This window comes from Drosophila tropicalis, unplaced genomic scaffold (assembly GCF_018151085.1).
Source record: "Drosophila tropicalis isolate 14030-0801.00 unplaced genomic scaffold, ASM1815108v1 contig_393, whole genome shotgun sequence".
Classification (NCBI taxonomy): domain Eukaryota; kingdom Metazoa; phylum Arthropoda; class Insecta; order Diptera; family Drosophilidae; genus Drosophila; species Drosophila tropicalis.
Genome location: NW_027172855.1, coordinates 3730617 through 3752687, shown reverse-complemented (window position 1 = coordinate 3752687; position 22071 = coordinate 3730617). Strand labels below are relative to the sequence as shown.

At 34.7% G+C, this 22071-nt stretch overlaps 2 protein-coding genes across 14 annotated transcripts in view; one reads left to right on the top strand and one right to left on the bottom strand.

Annotated features, from left to right (window-relative positions):
• The first annotated feature begins 19 nt into the window (after nt 1-19).
• Nucleotides 20-828, top strand: Polr2J (DNA-directed RNA polymerase II subunit RPB11). Its single transcript, XM_068284598.1, has 4 exons — nt 20-179; nt 251-340; nt 402-576; nt 638-828. The coding sequence occupies exons 1-4, from the start codon at nt 127-129 to the stop codon at nt 671-673; spliced, it is 354 nt and encodes a 117-aa protein (XP_068140699.1). The 5' UTR covers nt 20-126; the 3' UTR covers nt 674-828.
• The window catches only part of CLIP-190 (Cytoplasmic linker protein 190), a 38215-nt gene continuing 16841 nt past the window's right edge, over nt 698-22071 (bottom strand). For 4 of the 13 annotated variants that reach the window (XM_068284581.1, XM_068284578.1, XM_068284579.1 and 1 more), the window contains 12 exons: nt 16020-16175; nt 15748-15960; nt 15523-15688; nt 15278-15455; nt 14977-15042; nt 12137-12247; nt 8805-8915; nt 5492-5558; nt 1738-5429; nt 1539-1669; nt 1272-1486; nt 698-1032 (listed from right to left, as the gene is read on the bottom strand). In XM_068284581.1, coding sequence (XP_068140682.1) covers nt 986-1032; nt 1272-1486; nt 1539-1669; nt 1738-5429; nt 5492-5558; nt 8805-8915; nt 12137-12247; nt 14977-15042; nt 15278-15455; nt 15523-15688; nt 15748-15960; nt 16020-16175 — 5153 coding nt within the window. In that variant the 3' untranslated portion in view covers nt 698-985. Of the gene's footprint in view, nt 1033-1271; nt 1487-1538; nt 1670-1737; nt 5430-5491; nt 5559-8804; nt 8916-9197; nt 9623-12136; nt 12248-14976; nt 15043-15277; nt 15456-15522; nt 15689-15747; nt 15961-16019; nt 16176-18361; nt 18404-19750; nt 19886-22071 lie in introns of those variants that run through there. The other 9 variants (XM_068284582.1, XM_068284580.1, XM_068284590.1 and 6 more) reach the window with 8 other exon arrangements.

Here is a 22071-nt window from a genome sequence, read left to right as displayed (position 1 = left end):
GCGGGCATCACTATAAAATTATCGATAACATGACTCGTTACTTTTGTTATCGATTGTGTTATCGGTTTTATTCGTGTAAACAAAACGCAAATTTTTGCTATATTTTTATTAAATTAAGCATTAAAAATGAATGCCCCGCCAACCTTTGAATCATTTTTGCTGTACGAGGGTGAAAAGAAGTAAGTATTGGAAATTCATATAAAAGCATCAACAGTTTTATCACATTTTGCAACTTTCACGTTTTTGTTAGAATCATCAAAGAATTGGACACAAAAGTGACAAATGCCGCTATATTTACCATAAACAAAGAGGACCACACTCTGGGCAACATGATCCGCAAGTAAGTGATTGAAATTTCCATTCGTTTAACAGCAATTTAGTTAACAATTTCCGTTACTTAGTCAACTTCTCAAGGACCCCAATGTATTGTTCGCCGGCTACAAAGTGCCTCATCCCTTGGAGCACAAATTTGTGATACGTATACAGACCACGGCGGATTATTCACCGCAAGAGGCTTTTATGAATGCCATTACCGATTTGCTGGCTGAGCTTTCCCTCTTCGAAGAGCGATTTAAAGTGAGTCAAAGGAGATTTTAGCGAAAACAATCAAAATTAGTTCTTGAATTCTTTTTTTCAGGATGCCATCAAGGAAAAGAAAGAAGGCGGCGACTAGTAATTGAACAATCAATCACATTCGTTTCCTTTTTTCCTTAAAAATGTTTTTTATTTGGACACTGAAAATTACGAAACAATTTAAAATATTTCAACTAGATTCTATAAAATAAATAAACAATTAATTTGAAATAGGCAAATGTCGCAAAATCACAATTTAAAACTTTAAATTAAAACGTGTCTGTTAGTGCCAAAAAAAAGTAGATAATTGGAGCTTCCGAAAATCTTTCGCTGAGGTAAATGTTAGCTATTGATCCCTATCTTATCATGGTTAAAGAAAATTAAAACAATTAACAAAAGAACTAGCCGTAATTTAATAGGTTTCCTCATCGGCACATTCGGACGTATCGTGGCCAAAGACTGCAAAGGAGAAAAACAAATGTTTCAATTGAAAATAGAAATATAAATTTGGAAAACGAATTGATCTCTATGCAAGTATTGGTTTTACCCACGGTTTCTCTTAGTACATTATTTAAAATATTCATCCCAGCATGGATAGCTGCTCAGATGAATATTGTAAACCCGAAATCCAAGTCCATGGGTAGATCAGAACTTGGATTTTAAAATGTGATTGAATAAACTATTTTAAATTTTCCTACCTTCGCAGGATTCGCAGTATTTACGCGGCGCCGGCAGTTTGCGTTCCTTATTCTCGTTGTTGTTGGCTTCGCTGGCTGGAGGCGGCGAATCATCACGATCATCGCTCGCCTGCAAGGGACAGTCTTCAGTTTCATGCTTATCGAACTCATCACAAATATCGCAGAAGAGACGCGGCGCTGGTTTCCGTTTGACTAACATATCAAAGGCATGTGGTCTAAAGAAACAATTGGATTTTTATACTTTCGCATTTAAGTCAATTTGCTTACTTGGTGAAATCTGTGGGCAGCGTTTCTAGCGTCTGTACTTTGGCTTTGAGTGCATCATTCTTTTGCTGCATATCAGCTATTATGGAGTTCAAAAAGTTGATTTTCGCCAGACTGCTCTCAGTGTCAGCAAGCTGTAATGGAAATACCAATAGTTAAGAGTTCCTCAAATTAAATTGAGTTAGTTTATGTTTGCACATACCGCCACCTCATCGCCTCGGTCTTGTGATGCGTTGTTCGTTCCATTAACCTGTGCCTTTAGTGTGGCCACTTCGCGTGCCTTTTCCAACTCAAGGGATTGCAATTTTCGGGAAAGCTGCTTGCATTCCTCTTGGGAAGCATTATGCGCTTGAATGGATTGTTGCAGACCCACTTCCAAGTCATGAATGCGTTTATTAAGCTGTTCTATATTTGTGGATTTTATTGTCGAAGCTTCATCCATTTCATCGATGACTTTTTGATACTCCGCCAAACGATCCTCGAATTCGTTACCCTTCTCCAAAAGGATTTGCTTTTGCTGTAGAGATTTTTGTAGTTCTTCATTGGCAGATTGAAGCTGCTGCAATTGCTCCTTTGATTTTGTGGACTCATCTAGTAATTCTCTTTCCTTTTGTTGCAATTTTTCCAATTTCTGTTGCAGTTCATCGCAGGTGACTTGATGAGTCTTGATTTTATCGGAGGATTCTTTTAGTTTTAGTTCCAATTTCTGGTTAAGCTCTTCTTTTTGTTGCACCGATTTCAATAGTTCTTCATTGACTTGTTGGATTTGCTCCAATTCTTCGCTGAATTTGGTGGACTCTTTATGGGAATTCATTTCCTGTTGCTGCAATTGTTTAAACTTTTCCTGTTGGTCGGCCAGTTGAGCGTTAGCGTCGCCTAAAGTTTTCTCTAATTGTGCTAAAGATTCTTGCTTTTCTTTAACCAAATCTTGGAGTTCTCCATTGGCTTGTTGCAATTGCCGCAATTGTTCTGCCGAGTTGAGAGCTGCTTCATTTAGGTTCTTTTCACTTTGATTTACTTTTTCCAACTGCGATTCTAGATCCTTGTACTTGGTCTGCTCCGTTTCCAATTGAATATGAGTTTCCTTGAGTTCCTGCTTCATTCCGGTTAACTTTTCTATGAGTCTTTCTGCATTCATATCGGCTTCCATTTCGAAAAGCTCGAAAATGTGAGCTGTTTCACTCTTCTCGGCCTGGAGAATTTCCAGGACTGTTGATAATTCAGCATTGGTGGCGGATATATTGGCATTGGACACTTGAATGGCCTCGACCAGAGTCTTTAGATCAGTTATCTTTTGAGCATCTTCACGAGCCATTTGCTCTTTGTGCTGAAGGTCTTGATTTGTAATATCGAGGCGCTCTTGCAAGTCCTTGATGGTTTCCTGAGTGCCGCTGGTCAGTTGGACTTGTTCTGCTTGAATTTTTGCCAGCTCCTCTTTTGAAATTTGAAGCAAAGTCTCAAGTTTCTGCCGTTCCCCTTGAATCTTTTCCTGATTATCCTGAGAGGTTTGCAATTGTTGCTTCAGTTCTTGGACTTCACTCTCTATTTGCAGCTTTTCCTTTGTCCATACATCTGTTTGATGGGCAAGATCTTTTTGTCCATTAGATATTTGTTCAGAAACCTTCAGCAGTTTGGAGTTTAGTTCATTGCTCGAGGTTCTTTCGGCTTGCAGTTCACCCTGCAATTTCTCTTGCTGTTGCTCCAATTGAGTGCATTTCGCCAGCGAAGTCTCCAATTTGCGGATTGCATCACTCAATTCCAGGGACTGTTTGCCAGCCGAATCCTGTTCAGCCTTTAATTTTCCCGTGAGTTGGGTATTTTCATCGGTTTTCAGGGCTAGCTCCTGAGTCAGTGTTTCAACCTGACTACACAAAGTGTCCAATCTCTGCTGATTAGCTTGCAATTGACTCTCAAGGGAGGCTCTTTCCTCGTTGCCTTTGGCACTTAACTCCTCCTTGGCTTGTTGCTCTTCGACCAGCTTCTGGGAGAGCTTCACTAGCTCTGCATTTGAGTCAGTGGACGAATTCTGTAGTGTGTTGAGCTGTTGCTGCAGTGTTTCATTTTGTTGGGAAAGAGCTTGACAGCGTTCCTTAAGATTTTCTTGCTGCCTTGAAGCATCACCTAGTGCTAGTTCCTTCTGGATCGATTGTTCCTCCAGTTGAGTCAATTGTGTTTGCTTCTCCAAAGTTTCTGCTTTCAGTTTGGACAACGCCTCTTGGATTTCCTTTAGTTCCTGTTCCAATTTCACATTGGATTGTTTTAACAACTCATTATCACTAACCAATTCCAATCGCTGACCGCTACTTTGGCTCTCCTTGGTTGCATGTTCCTGCTGCTGGGCCAAAAGATCGTCGTTTAGTTGTTTCAGGGTTGCCTGCAGTTGGCTAGTCAAGGACCGGGCGGCCACAAGTTCGTTTTGAAGTGTCTCTTGCTGCTGATTCATCGTATCACATTTACCTTGGAGAGCCTCATGTTGTCGCTGCAGATCACCCAATTGAAGGTCCTTTTTGGAATACTTTTCGGAGGACAATTTAACTTGTTCATCGGACTCGGCAAGCTGCTTCTTGGTTTCCTCAAAAGTTTGCGTTAGTTTTTCTAAATTGCCACTTGTAGTTTCCAAGAGTTTTGTTTTGCTGGCCAATTCAGATTGACTTTGGCCTAAGGCGGCTTGAAGTTCCTTCTCTAGTGACTTCACTTTATTTATCTCCTCCTGTAAAGTGGCCAATTGTTTGGCTCCTTCTTCTCCAGAGGCTGCCGAAAGCTGCTGTTGCTGTTCCAATTGGTTTTGAATCAATTTTAATGACTCTTCTGTCTTTTGTATTTGGCTCTGAGCCTCCTTTAGTTCCTTTTCCTTATCTGCCAATGATTTCTGAGCATTTTGTTTAGCTTGATCTAAATTAGCTAAGAGTTCATCATAATTTTGTGCCTTTTCCTTCAGTTGCGCATTTAAATCCACCAGGGATTGGCCAAGTTCTTTCAATTCTAGATCTTTTTTAGCATTAATCTCTGTAATTGTCTCCAGTTGAGACTTGACTGATTGTTGTTCCTTCAATGCAGATTCCAGTTCAGTATTTTTAGCGACCAATTCTTGATCTACTTCAGTCTTATTTCCCTTCAACTGATCAATCTCTTTAAGTTGTTGTGCTACGATTTCTTTGTCCTTCTCTATTTCCTGTTTAGTGTCTTCCAATTGTTTTTCTAGCTCTTGTTTCTCTAGTTTTGAGCTTTCTATGTCGATCTTAAGTTGGTTAATTTCCTCAATATTCTTCTTTAATTGAGCGCCTTTTTCCTCTCCACCTGCCTGCTGCTGCTTAAGCATTTCATCCAGAGCTGAACTGTCCGCTTTTTGGACTTGCAATTGAGTTGTCAATTCGTCCAATTGTTGAGATAACTCCTTGATCTGTTCATCCCTCATACGAATTTCAGTTTGAAGTATCTCACATTCATCAGATACATTTGCTCTTTCACTCTCCAAGGAATCGGAGGCACTCTTGAGTTTTTGCAATTCGTTGGTAACTTGCTGCAGTTCCTCTGATTTGGCCTGTAGTTTCTGTTCATAGATTGCTTCAGCTTCTCGTGCCTGTTTCTCATTCTCCTCCTTGAGCAGTGCCAGCTCTGTGCGTAAGTTCTCAATTCCGCATTGGGAGAGGGAGAATTTCTCGAGGGATTCATCCTTGCCCACAAGTTCCTTTTGCAAAGTCTCAATCTGTGCCTGCAAATACTTCACATTCTCTCTCAAACGTTGCTCCTCTTCCAATTGCTCCGCAGATCGCGCTTCACTCAACTTCTCCTGGGTAATTAATTTTTCCTGCAATTCAGTAATCTTCAGTTGGGAATTGGCAAGAGCAGCACTCTCCTCTGTTGGAATGGGTATGCTTTGAAGGCTGGGTGTAGCTATATAAAGGAAAGAACCCATTTAGATGATGTGAGTCAAAGTCAAAGACTGAAATACTTACCTGAAACTAACTGAGTAATTTTTGATTCCAGATCATGTATTTTTTCTTTATACACTTGACTTTGCGCCTGTAAATCGGAAGAAAGGAAAATTAAAGTTTCATCCGTTCTTTTTACTAGCGCTGGGAAATGTACATTGTTGGGTATCGAGATTAATTTAATCTATAGGTGTTCAAATCGCAATTCTAATTTGATACTAATTTTTGCTTGATATGACCTTGTAAGTATTCTAAAAACAACTAATTTGTTTAACTTTATCTACTTCCAAAGTTAGGTATTGCTCGAGATGAATACGAAAGAATTCCAATTATGGAATACTTTTCAAATAGTATTTATTAATTCCATATCAGAAAGATTGCTATCCAATAATATTTATACAATTTTTCCCAAAAATTGTTGTTCTGATTCCTTTTTATTGAAGATTTTCAAATGGCTGATACAGACTAATTATCCAATTGTCTTGAATGTATTTACTATATACTAGGATTTATATTAATTACGGTTGTTCGCAAACGTCTAGAAAAAAAAGAATACCAACATAAATTTTAAATAAATTTAAATTTAAATATAAATAAATAAATAAAATTAAATATAAATTTTATGCCGACTTGAAGATTCGAGCATTGAAATGACTATAAAATCAGCCTAAAATCGAATATCTGACAGTAAAAAATCAACATTTTTGGTCAGCATTACGTTTATTTATTATTTTAAAATTGAGCTATTTCAGAAAAATCCTTTCTAGTTAGTCGAAAAATTTATGTTTTTAAGTTTTAGCTAATCGTTTTGCTTGTTCAAATTGGAAAGTAGAGAAATTATGTCCACATTACATAAAATAAGGATACAATTTAAAATGGATGAAAGTCTCATATTCTGTTTTTATTCTAATCCAATTCGAACTGGTATTCCAATCTTAAGATTGTTAAAAATATGTAATTTTTTGTGTTTCAATTGAAGCTATGGTGAATATCAATATTTGATGGTATCATTTAGAAAATTCTCCAATAACTAGTATATGATATTGTCTAATTGAACCAAAAAGGTACCGATTGTAACTTTAAAGTAAAGTTCGTCATCAGCATAAAACCTTTTTAGCCAAGTGACTTTTGTAGTTTGTGTCGTTTCAGATGGACATATGTACATACATATATGTATTGATAAGACTACATGTGCATATATGTATGTATGTACACACATATATCTATCCACATTCATATATCTACCAGCTTTACAAAGCTACATTTATGAAATACGTTGGGAGCCTCTGTTTGCTAGTGTATGCCAAAAGTGCATGAATTTGTCGGAATTGTTCAAACTCAAATCTTATAGAGTTAGGCAACTTTAAGTTAGATATCGGCTCATTACAAAATTCTTCCAAAAGAAGTAGGGGAAAGTACTATAACCTATATGTATATGTATATGCTGCCATTTTTATGTGGACAAAATCAAATCTGGACTTCTATCTTAAACTTCTACAAATGCTATGTACATATGTATGTATATTCTTGAGTAAAAAAACTTAACTTACTGTTAAGCAATTTCTGGATGGTTTTTCTGGTTTCTGGTCCTTATACTGATAGGAGTATAAGGTAAAAAGCTTTAAACTTTTCAAACATAAGCCTTTTGGGTCTCTTCGATTCTGCTTACATACTAAAAAAAAACCAAAGAAACTAATTTGAACAAAAGCTAATATGGATAGTAAATATTTGAAATAATTAAGAAATGACTATTTTTATAATATTAATTGTGGCTTCGTTTTTTAGTTTCCAAATATAAGATATTCTGACGAAACTAAATCGATGTTCACAAAATTTGTTAAGAAAACATAATGGAATATTCGACTCTATTCCGCTGTATCGTACATTATACATACAGTGTCGGACACGAATTTAAGAAGTTGTTTTTTTTTTTTTTTTTTTAAATTTGCTCGGCTTCTCAAAAACTTAATGGAATAAAATGTCCCATATTGATAGGCAAAAAAAAACTATCTATCGTTAGTTTTGCTAGATCTACAACTTTTCAAATAGTTTAAAATTCTATCTGTAATATTTAAGATTTTGGAAAAAAAATCTTAAATACAATAAATGGACTTTTCTTTGTTCAAATGCACCTGTGAAAAAAAACGCATTAAACTATGGAGACCATTCTTACGGTCCATTATCTAAATACAATAACAAACAATTTAAAGAAAAAATTATTCCATTAAGTTATTTAGGAGCCGAGAAAATCAAAACTAAAAAAAAAAAAAACAAAACGTCTTAAATTCGTGTCCGCCACTGTATATTGTATATTCCGTTTCTTCTCCTGCTATCCTCGTTGCTTCGCTTATTTATATAAATGTTGATAAGGAGAAGGAGCCAACTAGATCTGCTTAACCCCTTCTAGTTTCTTATCTACAAATATTTTCGAATAAACTTTAGTGCAATTGGGTGCAGGAAGGTCAATTTTAGTTTATTGTGACTTAATTGATGTTTGATTGATTGTTTTACTTGATTTTGTTACATTTCCTTTTAACTATTTAGCAGAAACTAAAGTATAAAGTGTGAAAGTCTCTAACTTAACAAAACATCTTATTTTTACCAGGGGCTAAAGAAAACAATTAAACTCTTAAAGAGATTACCTGACCTAACAATTAATAATCAATCTATATACTTATAGAAATTATAGGCAAAAAGAAGTTCAACTTAAGTCTGCTTTTGTCTTGTTAAACTTTGAAACTAATTAATAAAGCTTTTTGTAAATTAAAGAATCTTAAAAAAGTGTAGATTATTGAAGCTATTCCTACTGAAAACAAGACAAGCAGCATTCTATATTTCTTTTCCAGCTTAGCCCTTTATATGGGCATATTAGATATACAAGATCGTTACCCCTATAGATACCTTCAAAATGACATCATAAAAACTCCAATAGATCCGCAGTTTTTATTGTGAAAAGTTGATGTATTCGAAACCTTTTATATAATAAGTACATGACTAAAAATAGTTCAAAGAGCTTCTATCATGGGTATGAGAGAATTCTTTAGTTAAAAGGATTCCCACAAAAACGACAGAGTTAAAAATGTAATTTAAATTCCATTCCTTTTCTATATTCAATCTCTTACTAACTAATAGATTGGTTAAATTTAAGTATAGCAAGTAGGCTAATCTGTTTTCCTGAACCCAGAGAGAAGATTGCATTTTCTAGTAATAGTATCCTATTAAACTCGTTGTATTTTATTGGCATTATCTATCAATCATATTAATTCAATCCGAACACCTCGGGGCAATGTACATTTCCCATTTGCTTTTGGGTTTGTGTGTGAACGACTCATCTTACATTCAGTTCATCGCCACAAAACTGAGCCTCATCTATGGAGAATTGTAATTCCTCTGATTTTTTACGCTCGTCGCCCAATTGCGATTCCAATTGCACAATGCGAGCCTTCAGCTGTTTGGATCAAAAGGGCAATGAAACAATAATGGATTAGAAACCAATAGAAATCAAACAAATTGTGGATGAAAAGGTTTTGCAATAAAATATATATAAATGTATTTTTATATTACTTTTTTTTTTTTTTTTTTTTTTTAGATTTTCTTTCTTTTTTCATATCGTAAGTATACATAAGTATCGTAAGTCGTACAACTAAACCAACAGCAATAAAATTCGCTTTCATATACAAATAGTTTTTCATTTTCATATAAAAAATATTCTTCATTTTTGTTTTTCCATGTTGTTAGCCAAAATAAAGTTTCAAAATTATTTTCAATTTTGGTTTTGGCATTCGTATTGATGATATATGGTAAATAAGTATCTTCATCTTCTGTGATTTTCTTTTTTTATTTTCTTTTTATCCGTTTTTTGTTTTTTGGTTGTTTCATCAGCTTAAAACGCTGTGTGCAGCAAAAAATTTCAACTTTTCAAATTGAATCAAAATGGTTTAACAACTTTGAGCACTGGAACTGCAAAACTCCGATGACTCTCTGCGGTTTTTTTTTTTTTTTTTACTTGATGCGCAATGGTGTGAGGACACTGTGCAGGATGCAGTGCCTTTCATGTTTACCCGACCAGCCACGGAACTCACGTCTCAAGTCAGCCAAACGAATGCTATGCCGTGCTATGAGACGCCTCCAGCGATCAGCTTCGATCAGTATTTGCTATAAGAAATTCAATTCAAATTCAAAAAATGTGCAACAAATTCTTTGGCCAAATTAAACTTAAGTTCAAAATTTTCAATTTTTGGTTTGGTTTGTTTGGGTTTCATTTTTGGTTTTGCGTTAAAAAGTGGAAGGGTGAGAGAGAGAGAGAGTGATAAAGAGAGATCGGTGAGGAGTGAGGAACAATGGAGGCAGGTGAGAGGGGGAAATTGGAATTCTTTTTGTTGCTAATCAATTTAAAACACTTAAAAGTGCGCACACATACAAATATCTATGCTTAAAAATAAAGTAAAAATTGTCTGTGGGCATAACACAAAAAATTTATTTAAGCAAAATCCATGTACAATAATATATAAAGGGAAGAAGAAGAAAAATCTGAATCATTCAGAGAATTTTTCGAGTCATCAATCGAATTATATTCTTTCTATTTACATAGAAATCAGGTGAGAAATTGTGCTAAAATTTTTACAGTAAATATTATGTTTATGTTTTTGTTTATTTGTATTAAACATTAACGCAAATGCGAAATGAGATGACATCAACTCAAGTTCATGTTGAGCATTGGAGTTTATCTACCGACAAAACCGACAAAAAATTTCAATAAAATAAGTATTTTCTTAACTAAATTTATAATTGAATTGTTGATTTGAGAACTATTTTATTCGATTTACTGGTTGTAATATCACTGGAAAGTGGTTTGAAGAACAGAGAGACAGAATAATCTATTTCAGAGCAACCACCAAACAAATAGATATAGAAACTAGTCAAATGTTAAAGGCTTAGTTCATAGACCAAAATTTTTGGGGTTTAGGATGCTTTGAGGTCTATAACTGCATTAAAAAACCATTTTTCTAACTTTCCATCAGCTTGAGGTCAAAAATAACTACAATTACACCAATTTTCATTTTCGAGTGATATAGTGACTAAAATATTCATTTGATTTCGACAAATATTCATTTCGATTCGGACAAATTGATTCAAAATCAAAAACGAAAACAGGTCCAAATACAAAATTACAAAACAAATATATACGATATTCAATAGAGATCAAACTATACGAAAAAGAGAATCTTTTGTATACATTTTTTTTAAATTATTGACTTTGAGTCGTTTTGAAATACAAACTTTAGATTGAAATCAAAAAGGTCGCTATCCATAACCCAACTTGCAGGCGGCTTTATTATAGACAGACTAGTTAGCATCGATTGAGAATCGGCAGAGCGCTCGTTGAGCTGTCATTTATACTATATAATTTGTGTATTGGCCAATTATTAGATACTATATAAACCGGTAAGTAACGATACGATCGAAAAATACATAAATGCCGTTTTACTTGTTTGAATAATAATTAATAAATTAAGTTGCCAATCGAATTCTATAGAAAAAGTTTGTCGGTCTATCTGATTCATAAAAGTCTGTTAAAGAAAAACACATTTTAAACTTGTATGACTTATATATGAAGAGATTAAAGCAAAACAACCAATTGAGATAATTTTTAATTTGATTAATTTAATTGAAATTTGTGCCAGCACAAATGTGATTTAGGGTTAAAGGAGGACAAGTCCAAATTATTTTTAGGTTTTTTGGGGGTATATTATTTCTGATATCAAATCAGAGAATCATCCAAGCATTGTTAAAACTGAACCCTTAACCGTTGTATTTTTTTGTTTTTTTTTTATGGTTTTACACCTAGTTAAACTTGTACTTGGGGTTTTGCTTTGTTCAGTTAAATTATTTGGAGGGTGAATCATGGGGATTATGACTGACAATTTTGGCACGACTGAAAGAAAACTCAAATTCTCCCCCTACCAGAAAAAGAGAGAAAAAAAAAAAATAAATAAAAATAATAAACAAAAATTATAAACGTGCGCAAATTAAGTGAGTTAAATTGTATATCAACATTATAAAAACCATAACTGTAAAAAACAGAAAAAGCGAAACAAAAAAGACGAAAGAAAAGTGTTAATTTAAACAAACAAAAGTTGTAAGTCACAAAGGAAGAAACAAAAACAAAGAAAACACAAAACGGGCAGAACAAACCAGGTGAAAAGTAAAACAAAAAAAAAAAAACAGGTGATTTTTCGTGTGTTGGTGTAAAAGCAAAAATGCAACAAAAACAAAAGAAAAATGTTTATGAAGAGTGGTTAATTAAACGATTTGCACCAAATGACTGAGCAAACATTGACTGGAGGGAGAAGGGGCCCAATGACCGTCGTCTCAGCCAACTGGAAAGAGTTTCTTTTTATCGCAAAACCAAACTTTCTTTGGTTTTGTTGCATGTTTAAATTGTTGTTGCTGTTGTTGTTGTGGCACTTGTTGTTGTTGTTGTTGTTGCTGTAGTTGCAATGGTTGTCTTGCAGAAGTTTTCATCTTGCTTAATATTGTTGGTTTTTTTGTTGTTGTTGTCGTACTGCTACTATGATCAGTGGGTAACCAAAGATTTTGCTGTCGATATGGTCGCCGGCGATCCGCATAGGGCATCGGGGCATACATTGTATCGGTGAATATAATTACCTCATTGATATTCTTTTGCAATTGCAATGCCTGATTCTGAGCATCCTCACGATCCAAATCTCGCTCCACCATCAACTGTTCCACATGGTTTTGTTTCTCGCGCAGCAAATCCTATATTACACATTAGACCAAAACAAAAAACAAAAAATCATAGGACACGAAAAAGAAAAGGATTCAGACGTAGAACATAGCCATAGGAGGTATTTGTGTGTGTGTATATATACATATATAAGCGTGTAGGTGTGTGTGTGTGTGTGTATGTACAGAGTGCTTAAGAGCATATAGAGAACAATTTTCAGAACACGTGACAACAATTACATGCAGAAAACCCCAAAAGACATAAAAACATTTGCGAATAAAGCTTCACCAAAAATCGATTCAGAATATTCAAATTAAATCGAAATTGAGAATAAACTTAATAAGCAATTTTAAAAAACATCAAAAGCGTGCACTAAAAAAAAAAAAAACAAATGTATTTTTTGTTATCAAAAAAACGAAATAAAAGTCCAACCATTTTTTTCTGTCTCTTGTTTTATACACATAGCATAAACATATAGAATATAGATAGATAGATAGGTATACATATATATTTATTATTAATTTACATATCGGTGTGTGTGTGTGTGTGTGTGGTGTAGCAGTGTGTGTGTTTAGGTGGGTTTTGGTTTTAGAGTGTATTAGTTAGTTTTATTATTAGTTGTACACTTATCAGGCTAAAGAGTTAATCCAAATACTCATACACAAGGGTTAATGCTCAACCAATTTATACATATATATATAAAGCCAATCAATTTACAAGCAATAAACAAATTGGCATTACTCTAACCATGATATCGCAAAAAAACTATTAAATCGGAGGATAAACGGCCAATTGAAGCCCTATTCAAGGTAACAAATATTCTGATGTAAGATCAACATTTTCCGAATCAATCTTTAATGTCAATCTTTATTCTTAATCTTTTTGCTGAAAATTGATTCATATTATTTGATTCTCATTCCTCCCAATCTCCCTCCATTCTTAATCCTCAATCTATTTAATCTCATTTTGCATTCTCATTCTTAATTTTCCATCTACATTCTGAAACTTCACTCTCGAATTTAATTTTCTATCAATCAATCTCACTTTTAAATTCAAATCTGTATGTAGATGGAATACATCCCCAAACCACAGTCTTCAATCTTCATTCTCAATCTCAATCCTAGATCAATTCAATCTGAATCTTAATCTTAATTGTCAATCCTGGACCTATTCAATCTGAATTTTGATTCTCCATCTAGATATCTAGATATCCTAAAACTTCATTTGGACTCTTCTTTCTCAATCTTCTCTGATTCTCTGAATCTTCATTGTAAATGTAAATCATAGATCTTCTATTATAATCCTCTTCTCAATCTGAAATCTCAAAATTTATTGTATTCTCAATCTTTAATTTCAATATTTCTTTTCAATTTTCATTCTTACTCATCAATTCTCAATCTTTAATATTCATTTTCATTTTCTATCTCAATTTTGGTTCGCATTCTTAATGGTCAATCCCGGATTTCAATCTTGAATTTCAATTAAAAAACCAGAGGGCCGGGGCTAACTTCGACCGCGTCAAAGTTTGTATACCCTTGCAACTTTTTTGGTAACTCTTTCCTTACCCATTAGCCATCAATGTGGAAGAACGTTTTATCTAAAAAGGCTTAAGCTTGAGAAAGAAAGGCCTACAATCATAGGAAATAACGAAGATATTGATCAAAGTCACTCTTTTCCACCGATCGTTCCTATGGGAGCTATATGATATAGTCACCCGATCTTTATCAAATTCGACACAGTCATTAACAGATATATTAAATTAAGAAATGTTTAATTTGAAAACAATCACGTTAAAAGTAACGAAGTTATTTACAAGTCACTGTTTTCGACCGATCGTTCCTATGGGAGCTATATGATATAGTCATCCGATCTTGATCAAATTTGGCATAGTCGCTTATAGGCGTAGTAAACTCTCTAATATTAAGTTTCACGATAATAGCATAGAAAATAACGAAGTTATTGAGAAAAGTCACTGTTCGTGACTTTGGGGTTTGTATGGGAGCTATATGATATAGTGGTCCGATCCGGCTGAATCCGAGATATACAACGCCTGCAGTATATACAAGCCTACTTGCAAAATTTCAGCTCTGTAGCTCTTACGGTCTAGGAGGAGTTTGCGTTGATCCAGACGGGCGGACGGACGGACGGACGGACGGACGGACGGACATGGCTAGTTGAACTCGTCTCGTCGTGCTGATCAAGAATATATATACTTTGTATGGTCGGAGATGCTTCGTTCTATGCGTTGCACACTTCTGACCAAAATTAATATACCCTTTTTGCAAGGGTATAACAATATGCAATTTATGGGGACAATATCTCCGTGAAAGTCTAAAATTTTTAGTTATTCAATTCTTATCAAGAATTTATAATTTACTCTACAATTTTTGACTTTTCTTCTTTAGTCATTTTGACATTTGATACGAATTCATTGTTAATCAGTTTCTCAATTTGAAGTTTTTAAAACCCCAAAGAAAGAGAAATTAAAAAGAATAGTAAAGTATATAGTATAAAGTATAGATTAATCATTTGAGACATTTTTAAAAAGATAAACACGAAAGTCAAGCCATACGATAATGTCAATATTTTTTGTTATAATACGAACTCATGGCTAGAGAATACTTATTCTGTATAATTGCTATTAGGCTCTTGAAATATACAACTTGCTATTTAATATATATAAATAAATTGAGTGAGCATTCAAATAAAACTAACAGCGCAATGCAAATTGATAGAGCTTCAGTTTTTCTTTTTAGCATACCTGCATGGAAAATTGATTTTTCGGCGTCGTTACAATTGGCTTAATGGGCGTGGTAGACTTGCGCTGCTTTGAATTAAGTGTGGGGGGAAGGAAGGATTAGAATTCAACGCGTTAGTATAAGGAATAGGTTAAAAATTAATAAATCATTAAGAATAATAAACAAAGAAAACTGCACAAAAAATGGCAAACGAATAGCTCTTTTAAGCTGTTTAAGGTGTTTTTTTTTTTTCTAGGTGTCGTTCATTGATTGAAGGAATATTGCTGGATTGGAGTTGGGTTTGAGGGGATCATCGCTTTATACCTGAGCATTCATGCGCATGCGCGACGTATTTGTGGTGGCAATGCTATTCATGGTGCCAATCGAAGTGAGAGATTCGCGCGAACCCGTACGAGAGAGACGCGTCTTCTTTGTCAAAGGAGATAGAGAAACCTTCGCTATGGGCACAAAAACTCCATATTTCGGCTTGCATTCAAAGTATCTGAAATGGATTTGTCGTAAACCTTTAGTATATTGTTGATAAAATACATTAGATGATGCTTATCAACCTGATGCCGTCAACGGCTCCATCATTTTTGCCACTGGCCTCATCCAATTCCACGCCACACCAATTACCCGGAGCGAATTGTGTTTCGCCAAGATAACGCAAAATGCCCGGACGACTACCAAAGCCCGAGGAGACAATCACACGATCGCCCACAGTTAAACCATTTTCTGGAAAGGCCATCGAAAATAAAGAGATGATCTTTGTATAATTTTGGGACTTTACTCACTTCCTATGCCTGGACTACGCAACATGGAGCTGCGCACACTGGCCGTCGGCGAGACTGTACGAGAACGTTCTGGTGAGTTTTTAGCCATGGGCGATGTGGGCGTCTGGGCTCCAGACAATGGATATGTGGTTAGACGTGTCAAGCGTGAAAATATACCACGTTTGGGCTCACATTGAAAATAACGTTTGCCCGACACACAACCATCGTTTTTGCCTGCAATTGTCAAAATATTAGTTAAACTTGAAATTGTATTCCCTTTCCTAGTAACTTACCATTCGGTTCATCCAGGACAATGCCAGCCCAATCGCCAGGCGCAAAGTGTGTCTCTCCTATATAGGCAATCTGTCCAGAACGTAAGCCACCAACCCATACTCGTTGACCGATTATAAACTGTTCTGTGTTGGCTGTCAGCACAGCGCTATTATGATCTATAGAAGAAATAAAAACAACAAGTTAGTAAATTTATATGTTTTCTCTATCATTAACCATTTGTGTAAGCAAATCTCAATACTTGGCTCTGTTTTCACGGTAATATATTCAAATGAACTGCTCATAATTTGCGTGATGTCATATGCAAATGCATTTGCACTCTCCCCCTCAATGTCAAACCAAAATACATATTATAATTCGGTTCATGTCATAAAAAAATCATTTGAAAACCCCCGCAAAATGAAATTGAAATTAAACGGATATTGTTTCTCAATAGACAGAAATTAAAATTGACATCTTGAAGTTGCATAATTGCATCGTATTTATTTCAGTTTTTTTTACTATTGCCAGTTGAAGGTTAAAGGTAAATTTCATTATGAGGCTTAGAGAACCGCCTTTTTAACTGGTTAAATATATTTTGATAAATGGCTTTTTAAAGCGAGAGAGTGGGGCAAAAAGCCATTAAGTGGAAAATTACAAAAATTGCATGCGACTGGTGAAGTCACAACAACATTTTTGTATTCTTGTTGCACACAATGAATCGGCCCACCCACACTCATTAGATATCGTACAGTTTTTCATAGTTTTCACGAGTCAAGCAACCAAAAAGTGCCAATTGCTGACACATTTTTGCTGCTGTACTACGTAAAAGAATGAAAAATTGCAGGTTTTTAGCTGGTTTGCAAACGAATTAAATGTCATATTGATGCAAATATTGTAGATAGTCATGAAATTGTTGGTCATATGGTGGCAATAGTTTAGACGAAACAAAATATCTCCAAAATATTGATGGAGGATTAATTATCTATAGCTTTATGTAGGACCTTTAACCTTTACCTTTATCTCAAAAAAGCATTAAACTTATTTTTCAGTTAACTCTTTAAAGTTATAATAGTATACATAGTAATAGTCAAGTTCTTTCGGCATATTTAACCTTGTACGAAATTTTATTGGACTAATTGGGACACCCTGCGTATACGTTATTACTCATACTTAATGAAAGTAGACAAATTAAGATTTATATACTTTCTGGGTGGCATTTTTACTATCAGAGATGGCTTTTCGTTGTATGTTTAAGATCCTAATCAAACCTACCACCATTTATCATTCTCGTCTAGCATGATCCTTACAGTTTGGTTGTTCTTAAACGTTCCTCTCCATATCAAACTATTCCCATAGGTGACTTCTATGAGTTAACTAATTAACCCTTTTATAGTTATTAATGCCTAATATTTTGTTTTAACTTTAATAATTTTAAAGATATCCTCTTATCTAAGCACTAGAAATTTAAAAAATGTTTTCTTTATCTTCAGCTATGTACCTACAATTCAGTAAAAAACACGTAGTGAACATATTTCTTTTAGCCTTATCTTTCGCAAAGTTTGTTATTAGCTTCTATGAAAGAAAAAAATGTTTAATTTTACACCATTTCTATATCGATTTGACGCTTTAACCCGGAACCAAAAATAATAAACGATCCATTTTCTACACTTCTTTAAGATAGTCTGTTTTTCATATTTGTTTAACTAAAAAATCAATTAATTTAAATCATTGACATATAAAGCTGTTGTATTTGACCTATGAATTTTGCTGATCAAATTTTATGTTTCACAAGGATTAAGATGTTGGAATTTACCCATTTGAATACATGGAAACCATTGACATAATTCAACTTGTAACTTGTTTTAACGTTTGATTACAAAAAATAAATAAAACCAGTAGTTTCCGTTGTCACATTTGGCAGTTGGTTATGTAATTGACACATTAGTGCTGCTTCATTATACACCCACCTTAAACATACATTATATAGGAACTGTGTACTGTTTAAACACAAATATTTGCGGTTTTAGACAAAAGGTTTTTCCAATGGCTCATTAGGTTTTAGTGTTAATTTGACGACAATATTTTCGTTTGGTTGAAGTGTCCATAACATGATGACGACATGGAGGAGTTATAAATCGTGGCTACTGACCATATATGGGGCGAGCAAGTGGCATAGATTCTGTTATAAACATAAACCACCTGCGCAAATAACTAAACTGACATATTCTCTCTAGATACGAAAAAAATTGCAATACAAGTTTTTCCCAGATTGTGTGTAGGTGGCGGCATGGTGATGGTTCAGTGGCGTAACTCGGAGGGGGGATGCCGACTGGACAGTGGGATGAGAAAGTAAAACGCTTACCTGAGCTCCGACGACGACCTGTGGCCTCTATATAATAATCATCTTTTGGTACAAACACAAAGCAAAAACAAAATAGAAATGAAGCAAGTAAGTCGACTCGTCGACTTGGGTATACCATACACCTGGTGAAACAAATATTTCTTATTTCGAAGACCAAATGTATGTCTATTAAATTGTTTTTACATGTCTTATACTATGTGCTATCTCGCTCACTCTACAAACACACGAGCACTCTAGCGCCGCTACTAGCCAACGTCCAATTCTGGCCTTGTGGACCGCGTAGTAAAATACGTTCATACGCATATTTTACATGTTTCTAGTCCGATTTCAATAAAATTTGGTAGTTTGGTAGAAATAGATAAGATAAATTAGTCTGCCAAATTTAAATGCGATAGTCAAAAAACTAAAGGAGGAAATCGTTTTTTTCTAAATTATGGAGGCGGAAGTGGGCGTGGCAAAATGTGAAAATATCTAAATTCTCCGCGCATACTATGCCAGTATACATACTAAATTTGGTGACTTTAGCTTTGTTAGTTTTTGATAAAATCAGTTTTGTTTAATTTGCGGGGGCGGAAGTGGGCGTGGCAAAATGTTTAAATAGCCAATATCTGCGCGTCTATTAAACTAGTCTACATACTAAATTTGATGTCGGTAGCTATCATAGTTTTGAAGGAAATCACTTTTATGTAAATTCCGGGGGCGGAAGGGGGGCGTGGCAAAAAGTTTAAACAATTAGTTTCTGCGCGCTAACTAAACGAGCATATAAACCAAATTTGATGTCTCTAGCTATTATACTTTTTGAGAAAAACAGTTTTGTGTGATTCCTGGGGGCGTAAGGGGGCGTGGCAAAAAGTTTAAACAGTTAATTTCTGCGCACTAACTAATCGGGTATACAAACTAAATTTTATGTCTCTAGCTGTCATACTTTTTAAGAAAAACAGTTTTATGTGATTCCTGGGGGCGTAAGGGGGCGTGGCCGAAATTCCAAATTACTCTGAACATGTGCATACTACACGAGTATGCATACCAAATTTGGTGGCTCTAGCTCTTATAGTCTCCGAGATCTGCGTGTTCATACGGACGGACGGACGGACGGACGGACGGACGGACGGACGGACGGACGGACGGACGGACGGACGGACGGACGGACAGACGGACATGGCTAGATCGACTCGGCTGTTGATCCTGATCAAGAATATATATACTTTATAGGGTCGGAGAAGCTTCCTTCTGCCTGTTACATACATTTTGGCGACTTTAATATACCATTTCACCCTATGGGTGTATGGTATAAAAAAAGAGAATAACGAAACGATAAAATTACAAATGCATGCACACACAAAGCCACAGTCACAGCCATAAATACTCGTACGGCTGGGAAATACATACAAGTCGATGTTGTTGTTGTCGATGGCGTTGTTGATGTCGATTTTAGCGAACGTCGAGCTGGCGAAAAGCGATCCCAATCGGATGTGGGTGAGAGCGAGGATCGCGTAAAGCGCTTTACAGTCTCTTGATAGAGATCTAAATTGTAATTTACATATAGATTTATTTAGCCATTTGTTTGCGGAATTGTTGCTAGTCGAGGGTTTTGCGTTTAGTGAGTGTTAACACTCTTTTTGGGCGAGTTTAGTTTACTTTTTCTTTTTTGTACTTGTTGCTTTGGTTATTATGTATTGGTATTGGTTTGGTTAATAATTAGCAAATTTATGTTAATCACATACAACGTACCCATTTGTTTTTCTGTATTTAGGTTGCCAATTATTATTATGTGAAAGTTGGCTGGCTGCTGTTTGTCTTTAATAAGAGTTTGCTGTTGTTGCCTTTTTAATTTTTGTTATTTTTTTTTTTTTCTTTCTTGGCCGCAAGCATTTGTGGTAAAGGTTAGACGAAACGGTAATTTGAGACTACCAATAGATCTCTATGTCTATCTTTCGTTGGTGAATGGTGCTGCTGCTGGTGAATGAGATGCCCAACAAGAAGAAAACGATAAACAAAAAAAAAAAACCTTAAGAACATTTGAAGTCGTATGACTTGTGACATTAAATAAAAGAAAGAAAATGAGTATTTTCTTTAACGAATTTGCATTTCTTGGTGAAGTAATAAAACATATACAAATCTGAGATAAACTTTAGAACTACATGTAATAAATGACTTTAGAACTATCACTTTGAGTAAAGACTAAAAATACTTTCTAAATATGATTGCGCCCGACAGAATGAGGGGCATTTCCCTCAACGATTAGTATAATAGATATCCAGTTTAAAACAGACAATCACTTGTAGTATATTTGTGTGACTAATAATAAAACGATATGAGTTAGTTACAGTTTTTTTATTCTCACTGAAGTGAATTGTAGTTAGATCATACAACAAAGTTGAGATACACATTGTATGCATAATCTATATTTGAGCAGCTTGTTGAATAATTGAATTGACTCTTTTTTACCGCAAATATTCTATATCTATTGGTTTGCCTATAGTTTTCATTATGAATAGGCCGTAAGATGCATCATTACGTTATCAATAGAGCACAATTGAGCTAAATTCTAGTAAAATCTGTCAAGTTGTCTTTTGTCTTCAAAAGTAACTTTAAAATCAGAGTAAGCAACTAAAACCCAGTAGAAAACATTTATACTTCTTAAAGCTGGTGTTGATAATTCTGCTAATTTACAAATATTAAATCAAAAGCTTAAAATTTCAATAAATAAAACAAAAATTCAGTACTTCTTTAACAATTACTTAAAACTGAACGTAAACCTAAGAAGTTGTCTTTTCTAGTCAAAAGTAACCAACAAAAACCTTTTTGAAGCTATAAAATCTAAAAAGTGATCTTATAACCAACCATAAAATAAGCTTAAAAGGTCAATAAATAATGGATAGGGGGTTTAAAAAGTATCTTTTACAAACAACTCAAGATTCGCTACACTCAATTCTTGACTTTCCATTGTCAAAGGTGTTTTTTTTTTTTTTAACAACAAACAGAAAGAAAGAAAAAAGAAGGTGACTTTCCAAATCGAAAGCATAAATCAATTAAGTTGTCGACAGTTTGGTAACGTTTTGTTTGGCATTTCGAATTGCATGCCCGACAATGATTGTTTGGATGAAATGCAGAGACGAAAAAGAAATTACAAATTTCAATTGCACACGATTCGGTGATTTCCGCTTAAAGCTTAAGTATTTCAAGACTTTATGCATGAAGATTGTCTTTATCTTTTTGCATCTTGAAGATGATGCTTTCGATTATTACTCACTGTCGACTAGCGGCTACTGTCTGTCTGCCTGTCTGTCTATCTGTCTGTCTGTCTGTTTGGCTAAAGATAGTAGCTAAAATGAGTTATGACTTGGCGCCGTCAACCACATAAGTCTGGCTAATCAAGCCAAGCATGACATGGCCATAATAAAGAAGAGAAAAAAAACAACACACCATCTAACAAACTTCAAGGTTCAATTGTATCTGAAAGATACTTACATATACGCGTTTGCTACTGGCTTGCGTGTACTGATATTTCTGCGCTGGGCACAGACAATTTGTTATTATTTGCTATTATATATCATGACGTTGGCAACTTATTGTTGTTTTTTTTTTTATTTTTTTGTTGTTGCTTATGCTTTTTACTTTTTAATTATTTTCTGTAAGTTGTCTGTATTTGTAGCTATCTATCCGCTGCTGCTGCTGCTCCCTTTTTTTAAAAAAAAAAAAAAACTTTC